The sequence below is a fragment of the Dinoponera quadriceps genome, unplaced genomic scaffold (assembly GCF_001313825.1).
Source record: "Dinoponera quadriceps isolate SergipeBrazil2010 unplaced genomic scaffold, ASM131382v1 scaffold3271, whole genome shotgun sequence".
NCBI classification, from domain to species: Eukaryota; Metazoa; Arthropoda; class Insecta; order Hymenoptera; family Formicidae; genus Dinoponera; species Dinoponera quadriceps.
This window is the reverse complement of record NW_014557287.1, coordinates 660,345-677,245: the sequence shown is the minus strand read 5'-3', so window position 1 is coordinate 677,245 and position 16,901 is coordinate 660,345. Positions and strand designations below refer to the sequence as shown.

Here is a 16,901-nt window from a genome sequence, read left to right as displayed (position 1 = left end):
AAGGGCGCCGAGAATACGAGATTAACGCGAGGTACGAGGTATTTACGTTTCTCTCTCGGGCGCATACTTCCTAACTAATTGCATGCGTATACCGGGTGGGCGTGTACCGGCGGCATCCCGCGTACAACGAACCGCGAGGGGACGATCCTGCGCGCGCGACGTCGCTGCTCCCGCCGTTTTTAAAGATGTCAGCCGCCGGTTCTCCGGTCTCAATTAATTGCGCACGCGAATTATGCGCGCGGACAATGCTATCGAGAATCTCGCGAAACCCCTGTGGGGCACGACGCGACCACACGCAGCACGCATTAATTCCCCTATTACGGACATTGTGGCCCGCGTATGCCTACCTGCCTGGCTGCCTGCCCGCCTGCCTACTCGACGTACGCGTCGTTATTGCGTTACACCGTGTATACGCCCACGGATACGCGGCGTTATCGAGTATCCGAAGTCGCCGCTCGTCATTGCGATGCGACGGCGCTAACGAGTCGTCCCCCGGTCGTCGTCGTCGCGACCACATGGAGAAACATGCTTTCTCAACGTGTGAGAAAGACGGAGAGTTCGCGCAGCCGAAACTTTCCAGAAGATCGCTTTCCTCCCGGATACAGATCTCCATTGTCGATCGCGCGATTCCCCGAAAAAGAAGAGACAATGAACCGACGGCGATACACGCGCGGCACGCCGCCGCGATTCGGCGGCTTGTTATTATTGTGGGAGTGATTTCACGAGACAATGGTTGAAAATCCGTCTCCCGTAGCGCCAATAGCGATATCACGGCCGCCATGGGCCATCATGAATAACACCGCGCGAATGAACGATGTTGTCGAGTATCGAGCCGGTACGACGTCATTGTAACCCCACCGCTAACGAGCCGGCCTCATTGTTATCTCATCGAGTTTCCCGATAACCACGTGATCTCAATAGGCACGGACCACCCTGAAAACTCCGTTTCGCTGCTTCCGCAGCTGATCATTCGGCGCGTATTTAACGAACGTCGGCGTGCCGGACGGACGCAAAATGTGTATCGAGAATAAAAATACCTTTGTACCTCTCCCCGCATACGCTCGTCATCGACGCGGGTGATCCTCGGCGAGTACCGTCGATCTCGCGGGAGCAACCGTCCGGGGAGACGACGAGGTGTGCCGGAACGATTCATCTCATTCGCATACGGAAGAAACAGTTTCGGTGTGACTGAATTTTCCATTGCTCGACTACCATTTCTCGTCACCGAGTTTCCGTCGGGGCTCCTATTCAGTCGCAGGGATTCAGTCTGTTTCTTTTTTTCCGCGCGACACGACTACCTGTTGAGAGACGACGCGGAAGCGAAGAAAGCGAAACACAGGACCAGAAGCCAATTAAAGCGCCGAACGCGTCCTAATTAACTCCTCAATTACGCGGTTCCCCTGGTTTCGGGCAAACAAAGAAGACGGGCCAGTCCCGGGGAGCAGGGTCACCAGCTCTCCGTAACCCTTCCTCCCTCCCCGAGGGCTCTAGGTACACATTATAATTGCGCATATTAAAATGGCGTCACGACTCCGGCAGGCAGCCATCCATCTAGCCAGCCAGCCGGCAAGCCAGCCATCTTTAATCAATAATGGAGCATCAGGGACCATGACAACAGATCCCCTTTCCCGGGCTTTCCGTCTCGTGGACCCTGCCCCCCCCCCCTCTCGCCCGTTCGCCCCTTCCTCAAGCATCAACCCCTAGGCAAGGGTTGGTACAGACTTCCTCCTCGGGATACAAGCGCGTCGTGTTACCGTCCGACCACCCCTCCGCCTCCCCCTCCATCGACCCTAAAAGTCCCTGTAACCCGACGAAATGATCTCGTCTTGGGTGTCCTCGCGCGGGGGTGCTCACCCGGAGCCAGTTTCGGTCGGCTTCACCAGAGTACGATACGCGCGATACCTCTCGGCCGATGGATAACGTTCGTTTCATACGCCATTTCCCTCTCGCTTCGGCCTCCCTAGCGGCCTTCTCAAGCCCTTCGCGACAACTGAGTTACTCACCCGCCGATCTGCGGACTTTCCCACAAGGAGAGCACTCGTGCGAGCGCGCTCGATTATTCAGCAGTGGAGAAGGCAACGGCCAAATTAACTTTGCGGAACGCGGCGACGTGTCTCGCGTGCGCGAGGAGACTCGGACGCGCGTCGATTTCCTCGCCGCGGGGAGTCTTCTCTGTGTGAAATATTGAGAGCCGCCGGTAACGGTTGATTCCGTCGCGTATTACCGTAATAGAGCAATGTAAATACATCGCGGAGGGACACACGGGTGTGCCGCGCATACACCCGATCGTGCAGCGAGGAACCCCGACGACGGCGAGGAGGAGCTTTCCAAGCGGAACGATGCGAGCACGTGCGAAACGTACACGCGTTTCCTCGAGCACGCACGTATCGCGCAGCCGAGAGCTCCGTATTTACGCGCACACATACACACGCTTCAAATATACAACACACTCCCGCACACTTGGACACATACATACGTACACACACAGGCACTCGTGCACACGCACGCACGCGCGTCGCGTGATATAGTAGCGTGCGGGCTCTCTCGCGTGTACGTTCACGGCCATCGATCGGCCGTCAAGCCGTACGCACCTGTCAACGTGTCATTATACGCCCGGTACTTCTGTTTTGTGCGCCGTGACACTCGTGAAAATGACGGTCTCGTCTGCTGACGCACACGAGAAGGATGTATTACGCAGGTCTATTCACGCGACTGTACGATAACGGCCGGCCGGGATTGGTAATAGAGAGGTCCCCGCGGATTTCGCTGCGGACCGAATTCGGTAAGTTGCGCCATTTAAAAGGGCCATTCTCTCCTATTGTGCACGCGCCACTCGTCATCACGTCGTAAAACGGAAATTTCAGGCATCATCGGGGTCAAGATGGTAGTTAGAAATTATCTAACATTCAGAGATAAGAAACTTTGGATTGAAATCGAATCTCTAATTACCATCGCTTCGTAAAGGGGGAAATCTTAGCGGACAGACGGCTGTTTCCGTTGCTAACTTACGGAGAATAAGACGGCGGATGTCCAGCGGCGATGCGGTCGAACGAGTCAATCGGGCCGAATCCAGCGGCGCAGTTCGCGAGCGCACGCCAAGCCACGCGGGGGATGCGAAATTAATAGTGTCTATGCGCGGCAACAAGACGGGAGAGAGAGCGCGTGCATTATCGTCCCTCGTTTAGGGCATTGGGAGCGTGTAAAGGCATGATGCAGAGCCGAAGCGAGAGAAAAGAGAGAGAGAGAGAGAGGGCGAACGGCCGCGGTCCAGCTCAAAGCGACGATCCACCATTGCCGGACACGCCAGGGGCGCAACAGCTTGATACATCGTTACACGCTGTTCCTTCCATGTGCCCTTCTGTGGTGTCTCGCCCTTTCTCCGTCTAGCCTGACCACCGTAGGTAGAGAGAGAGAGAGAACCTCCTCGCTGTCTCTCGCTGTGTGTTTCCCCTTGTGTATCGGTGCCCGGCGTTGTATTCCCCTCTCGGCACCCCCTTGCTCGAGCTAAACCCAAAGCCGACGCCGCGCTCTAATACGATCTCACGATCGACGGCACCGTGCGAGCAGTAAAGCTCGGTTTACACCGTGCGAGAAGCCGCCTACGCGAGCGAGCCGGTCTTTAAATCGCGTCCCGCCGCTGCATCGCCACGCGGTGCGGCGCGTAATAGCGTGCGCCAGCGTTATGCACTTTGCGCCGGCATCGAGCGAAAAGAGAGAGAGAGAGAGCGGGGGATTTATTTCAGCTTTTCGCGTGACTCGAGCGCGAGAATTATGCGTTCTTGTTTTGCTTTCTCTCGCGAACGGCCGGCGCGTCGGAATATCAGGTGCGTGGTGCGTTTAACACCCTCGTGATTGGCGGAGACGATTGCTCGTTTCATTTTTTGCCCGTCTGCTCGGGAAGGAGAAGAATCGTGTCGGAGAGAGAATGAGAGAAAGAAAGAGAGAGAGAGGGAGAGAGATCGATCGAGTCGCAGGGAAGAGAAATGATCGACCGACAAACGCTCGATCACGCACGATCGCTTCATTCTTATCTCTCTGTGGCGGCTCGTACGGCGGATTATAACTGTGTAATATCGAGATGTACGAGCGAGGCCGCGAGTAGGAGTCTTTCGGCAGCGAAGAATGCCGCGCACGTAGAACCGGTTGCCGAAGAACGCGAACCCCCATCGGACGGTAGTCGCGAGAAATTACGAGAGAACCGGGGAGCGACGGGGTGAGGGAAAGAAAGGGAGAGAGGAGAAAACGCGCGAGCGGAACGGTGACACGGGCACGTATCCAGGAAATATACGAGACAGGGAGCGACTGCCGTGAAGTTAAAGGCGATCGCACACGGAACCATCCGCGCGTTTCTCCCGTTCCCCACGATGTATGCGGGACGAAGCTCCCAGCAGGTTGCGGCACGTCGGGAGATAAAGGAATCCGCCGGAAGACGAAACTCCGATACTTTCGCTATTAAATCGTGCACTTCACGCGCGGTCACTTCGTCATCTCCCACCGTCCGGGAAAGTCGACTCATTCGCGATCGTAAATTACAGTTTCCACCAATTAACGCATTAACACTGTCCCCCATTTCCCCGTGCCAATGTAACACGTCGAATCTACCGCGTGAAAACTTCTCGTAAATAAATAAGTAAATAAAGAAATACAGGTGTAAAGAGTGGGAGAAAAAAAAAAGGGAAGCCTATCCTTCCCTCGAAGGATTTTCCGCTATCGCGGACAATAATGGCGATCGGCGTGAATCTCTCGGCGGAACGAAAACGCGCTCGAGGAGCGGACGTGGCGGCGGCCGCGATCGCCGGGCGTCGAAGCAACAGAGATGTAGCCGATAGGATACATCGCCAAGTTTGGGGTCAAGCGCGGTGCACGCGCGCGGAGTTATGTGAACACGACTTAAAGCGCTCAGGGTCGCAGGGACATCGAAGACGTGCCGCTGTTCGCTGCTTTATGGAGGCATCAATTACTTTAATATTCGCGGCCGTAACACCCCGCGTGCGAGCGCGCACACGCGCCGCATAGCCGGCGCGCGGGTCGCGGTAGGTGTCAGCGGTCGTAAAGTCAGCGCGCTCTCGTGCGCGCCCTTCGTAGCTGCTTTCGTAGCGTAATCGACGTATAGCGGCGCGGAACTCCGCTCGGATTATAATAATGTTTACCGTGAGCGAGAAAGAGGGAACTCGCGCGAGCGGCCGGGTTTAATGGCGCCGTAAAGAATCGAACGCTCGTGTTTGAGCAACCACCATTGTCCGCCGCTCGTTACGGACTCGTCGCGCGGAAGGGCGCGCTCGGATTTATCGAGGTGACATCCGAAGTGATTGCGAAACAGCCCAGAGGGAGAGTCGAGATCCGAAACGTATCCAGATGTCCGATCGATCCGGCTGAAATTGACTGATATAATTCGACCTATGATCGCGACGTTGCGAATGCCAAGTCGAACACTCGCAGCACTCGAAGCGCGACACGAGTCCGCATTTTCGTGATTTATCAATGTTTATGCGTCTAACTGTGCGCCAGGCCGTAATTGGATATTCTAGGGCGAGAAAATGTTGAGGCTGTTGGAAGTGAGCAGTGAGCAATTGTAATATCGGATGCGTGCAATGAAACAACGCAATAACTGTGATTTCGGCTAATCGGTTATGGCAGTTACAAAGCAGCAGGTTCGAAAATACCGCCTATCACTGCAGTTCACACGCGTCGTTCTCCGCGTGATTGGAGGGATGATTCGAAAAAATCCGAAGAATTCCCACGTTGATGTCTCTCGCACGCTCGGCCCTTGAAAATCCCCCGGACTCGCCGACTCAAACGCGATACGCGCCGAAGTCGGTTTTCTTCTGAGTTCGTCGTGGGTAAGCCGATTATCGTTGCGCGCCGATCACCGGGTGTAATTGCAACGTTCGGCCGGAGCGGAACGATGATGAATGGGTGTCGTTGAATGGCGGAAGAGAAAAGGGATCGCGCGGAATTACGAAAGCCGGGGGAACGGCGTTCTAATGCAAATTGCGACTCGCGGAGGCGGCGGCGGCACCGTTTAATCGATCGATCGAGCGTGCTCCGAGGTCGAGACTGGACACCCATTGAAGCGACGTCGAGTGGTGTCGTCGGGGTCGGTCAATAAGAAGCGTATCTATCTCCTCTGAGGCAGCGTCAATTACTTTAATGGCCGCGATCATAATACCGGGGCCGATAGTCGAGCTCTCTCTCTCTCTCTCTTTTTCTCTCTGCCTCCCTCTCTCTAACTCTCTCTCTTTCTCACGCGGGCAGCGGTGTCAGCGCTCGTAAAGCGTAGTGGCGGCCAATAAGCGGTCGTTCCCGTGTCTCTTTGTAACATAATCGCGGGGTCGTGTAACGTACCGCGGCGATTACGATAAAACTGCCGGCCGCGAGCGCTCACGTGGTGGGTGCGTTTAAATGGAACCCGTAAACACGCCGGAAACAATATCCGGACGGTGGAAATATCTGTCCTTCTCGCGTTACCGCATCGCAACGACGAGCGGACCTCCATCGGACTTAGAGTATCGTCTAATTTTTGCTTTCTTTTTTTTTTTTTGAAAACACTAGTTGAGATCAAATTTTGTTTCATTTTTTTTCTTTCCGCGCTGGATCTCCATGGGCATTCAGTGGCTGAAAGCACGTCACGCGTTTATAGTATGAAATTTATTCGCGTCTGATGTAGGAACCGCGGTGAAACTGTGTAAGACTAACGAGAAGCAGCGCCGTATTCGGGGATCGAGCGTGCGAACAAAATATCCGCCTCGTCCCGCGGCAATTTAATAATTTCATTATATTCGCGCGATAATGTTACGAGCTTCTACGGCCGCCAAGCCAGAGCCGCGATTATCGATTTTTCCGCATTCCCGCGTCAGATGATATTTACGAATCAGAAACCGCGCCTCGTCCGTCGATACGCTGCCACACGCTGCACCGCCGCGAGCGGCGCGCCAGCGATTTCGCGGAATGTAACGGCGTATCCTTCTCATCGTGGGGAGTAATTACTAATGATAAGTAACGCTAATCAAAGCCAATCAAAGCGTCGCGCATGTCACAGAGATACGCGGCCGCGGGATAATAAGCACGTGACAGTAAATGTCAACTGAAGACGTTTCGTAACAGACGAATATCCACGCACACAAGTGTATCGTTGCTTATTTTGCAACGTTAGCGTGCCGTCGTCTCTGGACAGACCTTTGACTACGTCGGTGGCTACACTCGCATCCAACGACGTCCCATCAGCCGACGACGGGAAAACACGGAGTATGAGCGCGCCGGTGTGTTTTAGCGTCAGACAGGCAGCGATTAACATTCAATTCATCTATGAGAACGATTACTCTATCATCTTAATCTGCCGTATAATCTATTCATTAATTAATAGAACGACAATTAATCGGTAAGAAAAGCGCTTATATTCTTTCCGCCGCGACATTCACAACGGTCAGATTAGGAGACACGTCGACGTGAAAATGTTGGACGCAGCGTGCGGCAAAATTTCTTGCATCTTTCGCGCTGACGGATCCGGGAAGGGAGAAGCAAATGTATGGCCACGGAGATTCATTCAACGAATCAAACGTTATGCTTGAACAAATTTGATCTCGTTCAAGCAAAATTCCGTCGATTCTACACAGAAAAGAAGTCCTGGAAAGTTCCGCTAAATAATTACTCCGATACTTTTTAATGAATTTTTATTTGGGTCAGGTAATATTTTTCAAGCGAATTATCCGGGTATATTTACTTGAAATCCAAGTGAAAACTTGCCAAGGAGTATTGAAGTAATTATTTACCTGAATCCAGCATTCCTTTTGCGTGTACCACTTCTTTCTCGATATATAAGAATCTTTCCGTTTCCACGACCGAGTTCTCGTTTGGTCCCCAGGTAACAGAAAATCCGCGTGCTTCTAAGCGAAGAAAGTCAATTCGCCCGATTAACGGAATCGCTGATGAACCTCTCGCGGAGGGGAAAGTCCCGACTCCGAATGAAGAATTATAACGAGATAACGCTCGTCCATCCTCTCCGGCCTGGAAACGCGTCTGCGGGCGCGCCACGATATCAATGCACTCTATTAATTGCGGCGGAAAAATCGGCATACTCTCCGTCCGATTCCACGCGGCGCTTATGACATTTACGGGGCCTCGGCGGCCGACCGGCGATCGACGCGGTATTGCGCGCGCGAGAAAACGGTATTACGTAAGCGGGAAAAGATTTCTGCCGCTGCGCGATAAAGAATTCGCGCGTATCGTTCTCCCTGTTGGTTTACGTCGGCGGTATTCGGTGGAAAATACGCGGCTCTCTCAGTCGGTCGCGAGTCGGCACGCGAGCAGAACTTAATTAAGCCGCGGCTTTTAGGCCGCGCGCGAGAGAGAAGGAAAAAGAGAGAAAGAGAGGGAGAGAGAGAGACGGCAGATTAGGAGCGCGATTACGAATGAGAAACGCGATATCGCGTTACGGTCGACCGGTTAAAAAATTATCGGCCTTTTGCCACGTAAATATTTTACGCGGAGAAAGAAACTTTCGAAGAGGTATCTCTCGTCGGGACGCGAGGTGTATTGATGTAATATTCGAGATCGCGAGATATTTCCGTGAAAGAAATCTTGGAAGTAATTCGCCACCGTTTCACCGGTGCAGTTAAAATAACGCTGTTGTAGTTATCGCTTTCGGTAATTGAAAGAGACACATGTCATCGATCGAGATGTTGTTCGATGAAGTAAAAATTGCCTGGTTGTCCGCGGGGATTTCGTCGATATAGCTGATATAATTTCGGTCGGCCGATATGAAAATGGAAGAAGTTTCGGGTGGGGAGGATTGGGATCTTTCACTTCTCGACACACAATAACGGCCTGCGTCGCGCGGTTCTCGTATATCCTATTAAAGAACGGAACACCAGCTCCGTCGACAGCCGCATGGCGAGACGCGTGCGCGCCGAAACCGCAGGCCCGCAGCCGCACGCTAATTATTTATTCTTCGTTATGCCCTCTCTCCACCGAACGTGGGGACGACGATTCCCTTCCTCGTCGCGATTCGTCTGCTCGCCACTGACGAGCTCGTTTGCGCTTTCGTCGTTTCCCCTCACGCGCGGCCGAGATACGATACACGTCGATCGTCGATTATATTTTCATAAATGTCACGCTCGTTACGAAGCGTCATTAACTCCACACCCGCGCGATCTTGACGCTGAAGTAACATTATAAGTTTCTCAGGTCTACATATCACGAACAAAAAAACTGCTACTAACAAAATATTATTTTCCTATGTTTATTGATTGATTCTTGATTCTGATTGATTGATTGAAAACAACTTGTAGATTCAGCAAGATAATCTAGTGAATGGCGATTAGCATCCTTGACTAATCGTTTTGCTGTTTGCATAATAACTGGGAGAGTCCGCTGCGACAGCATAAAATTCGCTGCGTCAACAAGCTATTTTTCCGATCTCCTAAGTCTAACACGTTATTATCAGGATTAAACTTTCCAGCATTTCTTCTCCTCTATCTCTCTCTCTCTCACTTTCTCTCTATCACACCGGTGTTACTTTCACATGTTCGGTGGCGCATATCGGAGAGAGAGATAAGAGAAGAAACGGGATCATCGGAGAGTTAAATGTCTCGCTGTTAATTACCCGCGCGTCACAAAGTGACACACGCAACGTCGACAGACTTCTCGACGACGCGCGGATTTATTTCCGCGATCGCGTCGTCGAGTCCCGTGTGAATGGAAGGCCGCGTGAATTCCGCGATTACCGGTGACTCTCCACTTGGAACGCTTTTTACCGCGCGCGCTCGTTAAGCGGACGAGAAAGACACGCGCTCATTCTCACACCTGGGCAGCACATACCGTATCGATATCGTACGCATATATATCGAAGTCTCTGCAGGCAGCCGGCACTTAAACGGCTTTATGATCCGGAAAACTCGAGCGCCCGGCAGCGCATTCCGAGGTGACTCCCCCGGGTTCGGGCTCCGTCGTTACGAGGCGCGCGGACCCGTGACGACGGGCGCTCGAAACCGCGCCGGTGGCGAACAACAAACGCCGTTGTCTAGCGTGTTCGTCGAAAAGCGGTGGCGCGCGAGCTCGCGTCACGAGACGACGACGATACGGGACGAATCGCGCCATGTGTTGCGCTCAATTGGACGCCCTTCAGGTAGAAAAACGCATCGGCGTGTCCGCACGCATCTGGCGAGCGGAACCGCTCCAGGGCGACGTGGGCCCCTCCGACATGGAGGCGTGCAAACGTATTCCTTTCTCTTCCTCGTCAGCCCTTTCGCCGCACGCTGCACCCTCCCCTTTTCTTTTCGCTCGGCGACTCTATTCGCTAAATCGGCGCGGTTTCGCGTTCAACGTCTCGAGACACCGGCTTAGCCGCGGGTTACGCTCGAGCGACAAACTCGCAAAAAAAGCAGCGGCCGATCTGCATACGCGCCACGCGACGACGCGGACCCGCTCTGCCTCCCGGCTTCTTGCGCGCCGGACTTTTTGCGCCCGTAATCGGAATATCTCGTGTGTCCCGAGGCGCGCGTATTCCGTATTTTATATGGATACATGCGACTTTTTGCCCGGCGCGACAAACGCGTCCGTCGATCGGAATAAGATGTTACATTTACCGACGCAGATGTATGCGCATTCGCGTGCGCATCAAAGATATCACGCTGTACGCAGTTATTAAACCGGGTTTTTCTTCACTCGTGGATACGAGATCGTGAGGCTACTCGCGCATCGCATTTTAACGCGTAGGATGCAATTCCTTTCGTACGTTATCGAGATACAACCATCAATTAATATTCGCCGTCGTTCTGTGTGCGACAGCAAAACCGCTTTCGTAGCGGCTACTGAGACCGGACGTGATGTCAACCCTCTCCCTATCCTATACCCCGTGATAACAACCCCGAGGTTTCACGGTTTATCGGGGACACAGTGCGTTTGAACGTTCCTCGCCGACGCGAGAGACCGGTCGGCCGATCAACGGCACGGAACTGAAGCTCGCTCTCTCTCTCGCGAGTCGACGTCGCAACTCCCGCGACAAACGAGCCACGTCGTCGTACGCGCCAAGCAAATGAGAAATGTTCCGCGCTATCGCGACACCGATCACCTCTCGCGCGCGCGAGCGGTAGTACCGCCGCGGTTGCCGCAGGTGCGCGACTTCCCGTATGCGAAATTTATAGACTGATTCGCGCCTTCGGCCGCGCGCGACTTAGTCGCGCGAGATCGCGGCCGAGCGAGCGAGCGCTGCGAAATGGAGCCGAAGGGATCGGCTTCGATTCAATGCCCTTATTCGTTGCAGGCATACGTTACGGAGCGTTATCTCGATACAGGTGCGTACCCGCGGAAGATGAACGCGGTCGTTACGCGGGACGGAACGGTATGCAGATGAGAGAAGCGAGCTGCAGCGCGCTTTCGGATGCTGCGAAACTCTCTCTTTTTCTTCCCTTCTTTTTCCTTCTCTCACGAGGTCGCGCCTAGCCTAGCCGGCCGCCCCCTTTTGGAGCGATCGCCGATTGCGGGATGCCGGAGCGCGCGTTTCTGGAGCACCGATGCCGCGCGGACCGTCCCGTTGCGGTATATTCGGATGCATCCGGGTAGAATTCAACAGCTGGATGGACGAAACCAGATAGTTTCACCATCGGCTGGATCGAGTTCTTCTGAAATTTTCATCGCACCCATTTGGCCGAGTAGAAGCAAATTTCTTTGGATTTGAGAAAATTTCATTGGGGCAAACAAACGCATGCTCGATTCGACAAACAGAATTGTTTGGTTCCTCGAACAGTAAGTATTATTTTAAGTCAAATAACATATTTCTTTTGTATTTTCACCCAAATATCACAATTGGTTGTCACAAACGAGAAATTATTTGAAAGAAGTAACACCATAGAAAGATATTAAAGAGCTTTTTATTTCGATGGGACAATATTCAATATATTGAATATGAAGAAAATCAATTTTTTTAATTGAAAACGAAATATATTATTTCCTCTAAATAATACCGTTTTTCTCCCCCGCCAAACGGTTTACTCTAGTGAAACAAAAAGATGATTTTATTCACACAAAATGATATTTGATATTAAATTATGTTGTTTACGCTAAAAGCAAACTCAAGTAAAACAAACACGTATACCAACTACAAAAATAGTCTTCTTCTCTGTGTATCTGGAACATTCGTTCTAGTCGATCCTACAAAACTAACTTTTCACTCGTTAATAGCGCACCTCATATAACTACACTGCCGCCAAAGTATCGGTGCAGTTAAATGAGATATTAAAATAACTTGAATAGTGAAATATCGACACACCCCGCACGATACTGTCGCGAAATGGGCGAACTTTTACGAATCGGTTAGGAAGTGAAGTCGCAAGCGATTCGAAGGGTTAAAGGTAATTCGAAGGTGCTCGTTGAAAGCGCTCGCAACGATACGCCGGTATAGATTACGAGCGTCAAGAGAGCAAGTATATCTCCCCCGCGCGAACCGTTCCGCCGCGTTATACCCGATGCATTTCTCATACTTTCCGCGAGCGAACGGCGATAGATCTCTTCCCGCGGGGAGTGAGTCACGCCTGAGCGCGATCGACGCGACTCGTACGATCGTTGATAAGGTCGTTCTCGTGAAACTCTTTAAGCGTCCCACCCGCGTCTCGGGCCGGGTAGAGGGTTGGAGGGAGGGCGAGTCGGTGGAGTCGTGTAACAAGCGCGAACGAATCGAATCGGCCGTTGTTATTACAGCCCGAGCGTTTCACGAGTTGCCACCAGTTGAATCGTTCTCGCGTCATAAATTTGGAAACGCGGCGCCATAAAGCGAAAGAACCGGACGAGAGGTGGCACGCGCGCATTAGCTAGCCCGGCTAATCTCGGGCCCCTCGTCGAAAACTGCGAGGCGGAATCGGTTCGCGAGTTCGACGCGCTAATCGTCGTCCCGTAAATTAATGCGGCCGCTTAACTGAAATTTCGAACGATATTTATTCCCGACCCGCTCGCTCGCTCGCTCACTCACCGGCCCCGGCGATAAATTATAAGAAGCGGCGGATTACGTCATAATGGACGCGGAGCACGCGCATCTGTTTTACGAGCGCGGCGTTACGGTAATCGTCGAGCGAACCGACCCATCGCCGCCCGCTTATAAATCGGCCAAACTCTCAATGAGGCTTGTATCACTGTAGCCGGCAGCCCGGGGGTTCCCTTTTCGAGGGAGAGGGCGAGAGAGGGTGCGCGCCGAGTCCTCCCCCGAGGGGCAGAATCGTGCCGCGTGTAATCACTGTAATTTCGGCCGAAATTTTTGCCCGCTCGCGATCGCGACTCGTCCCGATTTCATTAATCCTTCATTCCGCGGCATGGCGATTTCAATCGCACACAACGTCTCGCGGAAGCGACGTCGTGGGAAAAAGACGAGATAGAGACGGACAGACAGAGAGAAAGAGAGCAAGCGAGATATCACCTTGAAGTTTTCTTTAACTCCTCTATTTCGAGAACGCAAGAAAATTACGTCCGAAGAGGTTCTCTATTGCGCTTTAATCCTGCGAAGAAAAATAATTTGCCGACGCGACAAATTTTATGCACTGCCGCCGCAAAATCTGTCAGTTACTCCGCGAACAGCGGGACGATTTGTTAAGAGTACTAATTGCCATTCGCCAGGTTGTCTCGCTGAATCTACAAATTATTCTCCTGTAAGAACAAACACAGTGAATAAGTAGAAACACACTGTTTTGTTCTAACAGCAAATCAACACGTTCCAAGCACGTATTTACTCGGCGGAATATTTTTTTATCACGGCGACGGAACTGTTTCTGCTTTAATTACGGATAATTTGCTAATTCGATTATGCCAAGTAAATTTTCCGGCTGTCCCGACGATGATTTCGCTACAACAACAAAATTATTTTTCCCCATGTGGGGAAACAAAAAGAAATTTTAACGCGTCACTGCCGTGGTACAGGCTGCAACTCGCGTTAGATTACGAAAATTAATCGTTGGACGTTGAAACGCATTGGGAAAAATTCCTTCGAGACGAAGTAATTACCGCCCTCGGTAATGGACGCGAGTCAGCTGTTACGCCGAAACGTCAACGATAAATCGGAGCGATCTTCGATCTTTCGATTAGCGTTATGCAGCTGAAAAGGGTTCATGCCGGCGCACCCCCGGCGGTGTTCGTCGCGGGTCGCGCGACGATAACACGACGTGACGAGCTAATTGCGTCGGATCCTGCATTACGTAGCACTTTCTTGCCCTCGTGCGCTTTTTCTACGAACGCACCCTACTACCTCGGCGTATCGCACGCGTCACGACTTTCTCAGCGACCTGATTCTTAACCGGGAACGATACCACCACTCGCGAAATATTCGCACTGAATACCCGCCCTGGAGATTCGGGACGGAAGATTATAGCGAGCGTACAGCGAAAAAAATTGTATATCTGACTCAAGCGTCATTGTGCGCCGTGATATATGAGTCGCTCGTGTTGAAAGCAACGTAAGTCCATTTCTCTCCGATTTTCTCTCTTCACATTAATTTGCAAGTATACACCGAGAGAAAATATATATATAAACATGCTCGTACGAACGTACGTATTTTTATGTCGAGGGAAAATTTATTCGAGTGAGAAAATACGCATTTTCTCAAAAACGAAAGAAGAGGTCGTGTATTAATTCGCAATGATTGTCGACATCGTTTCCCTTCGTATTGGACACCCCGGCGCGGCGTCGTGCACAGGCCGATCTGATCTATGACGTGCGCGGAAGATGAAGAAATTTCGATTATATATAGCAGGGCGCGCAATAACGCGTCGTTCGCACGAAATCGAAGACGTGCCGTTTGCGTGCTCGGGAAACCTCGCGTTCCTTTCTCCCGGCGATGATTCGCATACGGAGGGCGAAAAATGAAATTTCCACTGCCGCCTACGTCGCCCGATACGCGATGCTATCTCTCCATTCTCCGATTACCGATCTTATCGGGCCTCAATAAAATCGCGCGATCACGACGGACGCGATATTCCCGCTTTCGTCACAGAGGCATTGTTCCTACTGCGAGTCCCGTAGCGTTCCGAATGGCCGCGTAATTCAAAGCGAGATACAACGCATTGGTCGCAGTGATCTCTCCTTTCGGAATCTCGAAAGAGCAAAAGAAGTGTGAGAGTCGTTGACCCAAGTCGTCGAGTATAAGTTTTATGTCTCATATAAACCCGTGAGCCTCATTGAAGATTACGAGCAAAGCTGACCACTCGGAGAAAGAATATTTTGCTAGCACGCCGGATTTGTCAGTCACTGTGACGAGAGAGGAAAAGATTTGTCGCGCGGCAAAAATCATTTTTCCCTTGCAGCGAAGCGCCGTTGCCGACAGCGATACAATTTAACCGGCATTAACCAGTTATTTCGCCGTCCAGTACCACTCAGCGAAGGCGATTGATATTCTCAACAGATCTTCTCGTTTCCGTCGCCATAGTAACTGATTTAACAAATGAATCTGCAGCGGTAGCGAAGTTTCTCTCCGTGCAGAACAATGCGCGCGATCGCACACGCCTAAATCGCAACGACATGCAAACTCACAGGCATCGGCGGATGCAGTCCGCGAAACGCAGCGCTGCTCCACTTGCGCTGCCTGGTCGGGTGATAGTGGCCGCTTCGATTGTAGACGCTGTTATTCTGATGATTGCCGTACGGCGAGCGCGAGATGGTGGGCCGGAAGCCGGGGTACGGTACTCCGGGGTTGGGAAAGTCGCCGGCGTCGTAGCGGTGATGGTGCTCCTGCAGGAAGCCGTCGTTGGGGATCGGCGGCGGCATCCTGCCGTAGGCGGCCACGTGTCGCTCGACGGCGTGCGAGGCCGCCTGCTGCTCATGACCGTCGCCGATCTTGCCGATCGGTCCGTCCGGCGACGGCCGTCCGCCGGGGAAAGACGCCGGCATCATGGTGGGATGGTGGTGGTGGTGCCCGTAGAAGGGCGGGAAGCCGAACGAATTCGGAGGCAATGCCACGGGACGGTATCCTTGGTGCGGCTGTTGGCACTGTCCAGGAGCGTCCGGGACGTAGCCCGGCTTCTTGTCGTTACGTTCGTAGTGATAGCCGTCGTTGAGCTGCCGCTGGTAGTCCTCCCGCGGCTCGCCTTTGACCTCGACCGAGCCGGCCTCCGTTGGCTCGGGCATCTCGACCTTAACCCTCACCCCGCCGCCGTCGTTCTTGTCCGCGACGGGTTCGCTCTTGATCGCGAAGTCAGCCGGCGATCTCGTCGCCGGTGGACTCGCCGCGCCGGAGTCCTCGTCGCAGCCGCCCACGCTGGCCTGCTGCATCCTCGGGGATTCACGCGTCGACGCCGCGGCTTTGCACCTCGGGCGACCACGGCGGCGTCGTCATCGGTGGAACGACCGGAGCGGTTGCGACGCGGGTAGGAATTTTCCAAGACGCTCGTTTTCACCGTCGGTGGCAGTTATCCTTAGAGTACTACCGCGAGATTACCACGCGAAGGATTCGAGACGACACTGTTGCGCGGGAGCTGCGACGGCAGCGCATTATTATTCGAGCCTCCCTGGAAGTGGCTCAGCGATTCTTTCGGGTTACGAATCGGACGGGAAGTCGCGTGAAAGGAGCGAGCACTGTGGGACACAGTCCGCGCGCGCAGGATCCTGTCGGCGTACCTTCGCAGCACCGTGTTCGCAGGTGCGCTGTACGCTCATACAATCGGAGTCACATAGCGTCCTCGTGAGGCATTCGTTAGAAGACGTTCCTCCGTTCTACCTTATGTGCACGTAGAACTCTCGCGTCGATGCCGAATGGAACGTGCGATGCGCACACACACGCGCGCGCGTACACGCGTGCGAGTCTCTTTCTCTCTCTCTCTCTCTCTCTCTCTCTCCGGTTGATCGCGGGCGTCGTCCGCCGTGTGCGCTGTAAGAGAGCGTGGGTCGCGTTGGATTTTGGTCGAATGGTGGGGGGGGGGGGAGGGCAAGGG

General features: G+C 53.0%; 1 protein-coding gene across 1 annotated transcript in view; it reads right to left on the bottom strand.

The window, feature by feature from the left end:
- LOC106748885 overlaps positions 1-16,242 on the bottom strand; it is a 194,607-nt gene extending 178,365 nt beyond the window's left edge. Inside the window, exon 1 of the mRNA XM_014627801.1 lies at positions 15,505-16,242. Coding sequence (XP_014483287.1) covers positions 15,505-16,242 — 738 coding nt within the window. The remainder of the gene's footprint in view (positions 1-15,504) is intronic.
- Between the last annotated feature and the right edge of the window lie 659 nt (positions 16,243-16,901).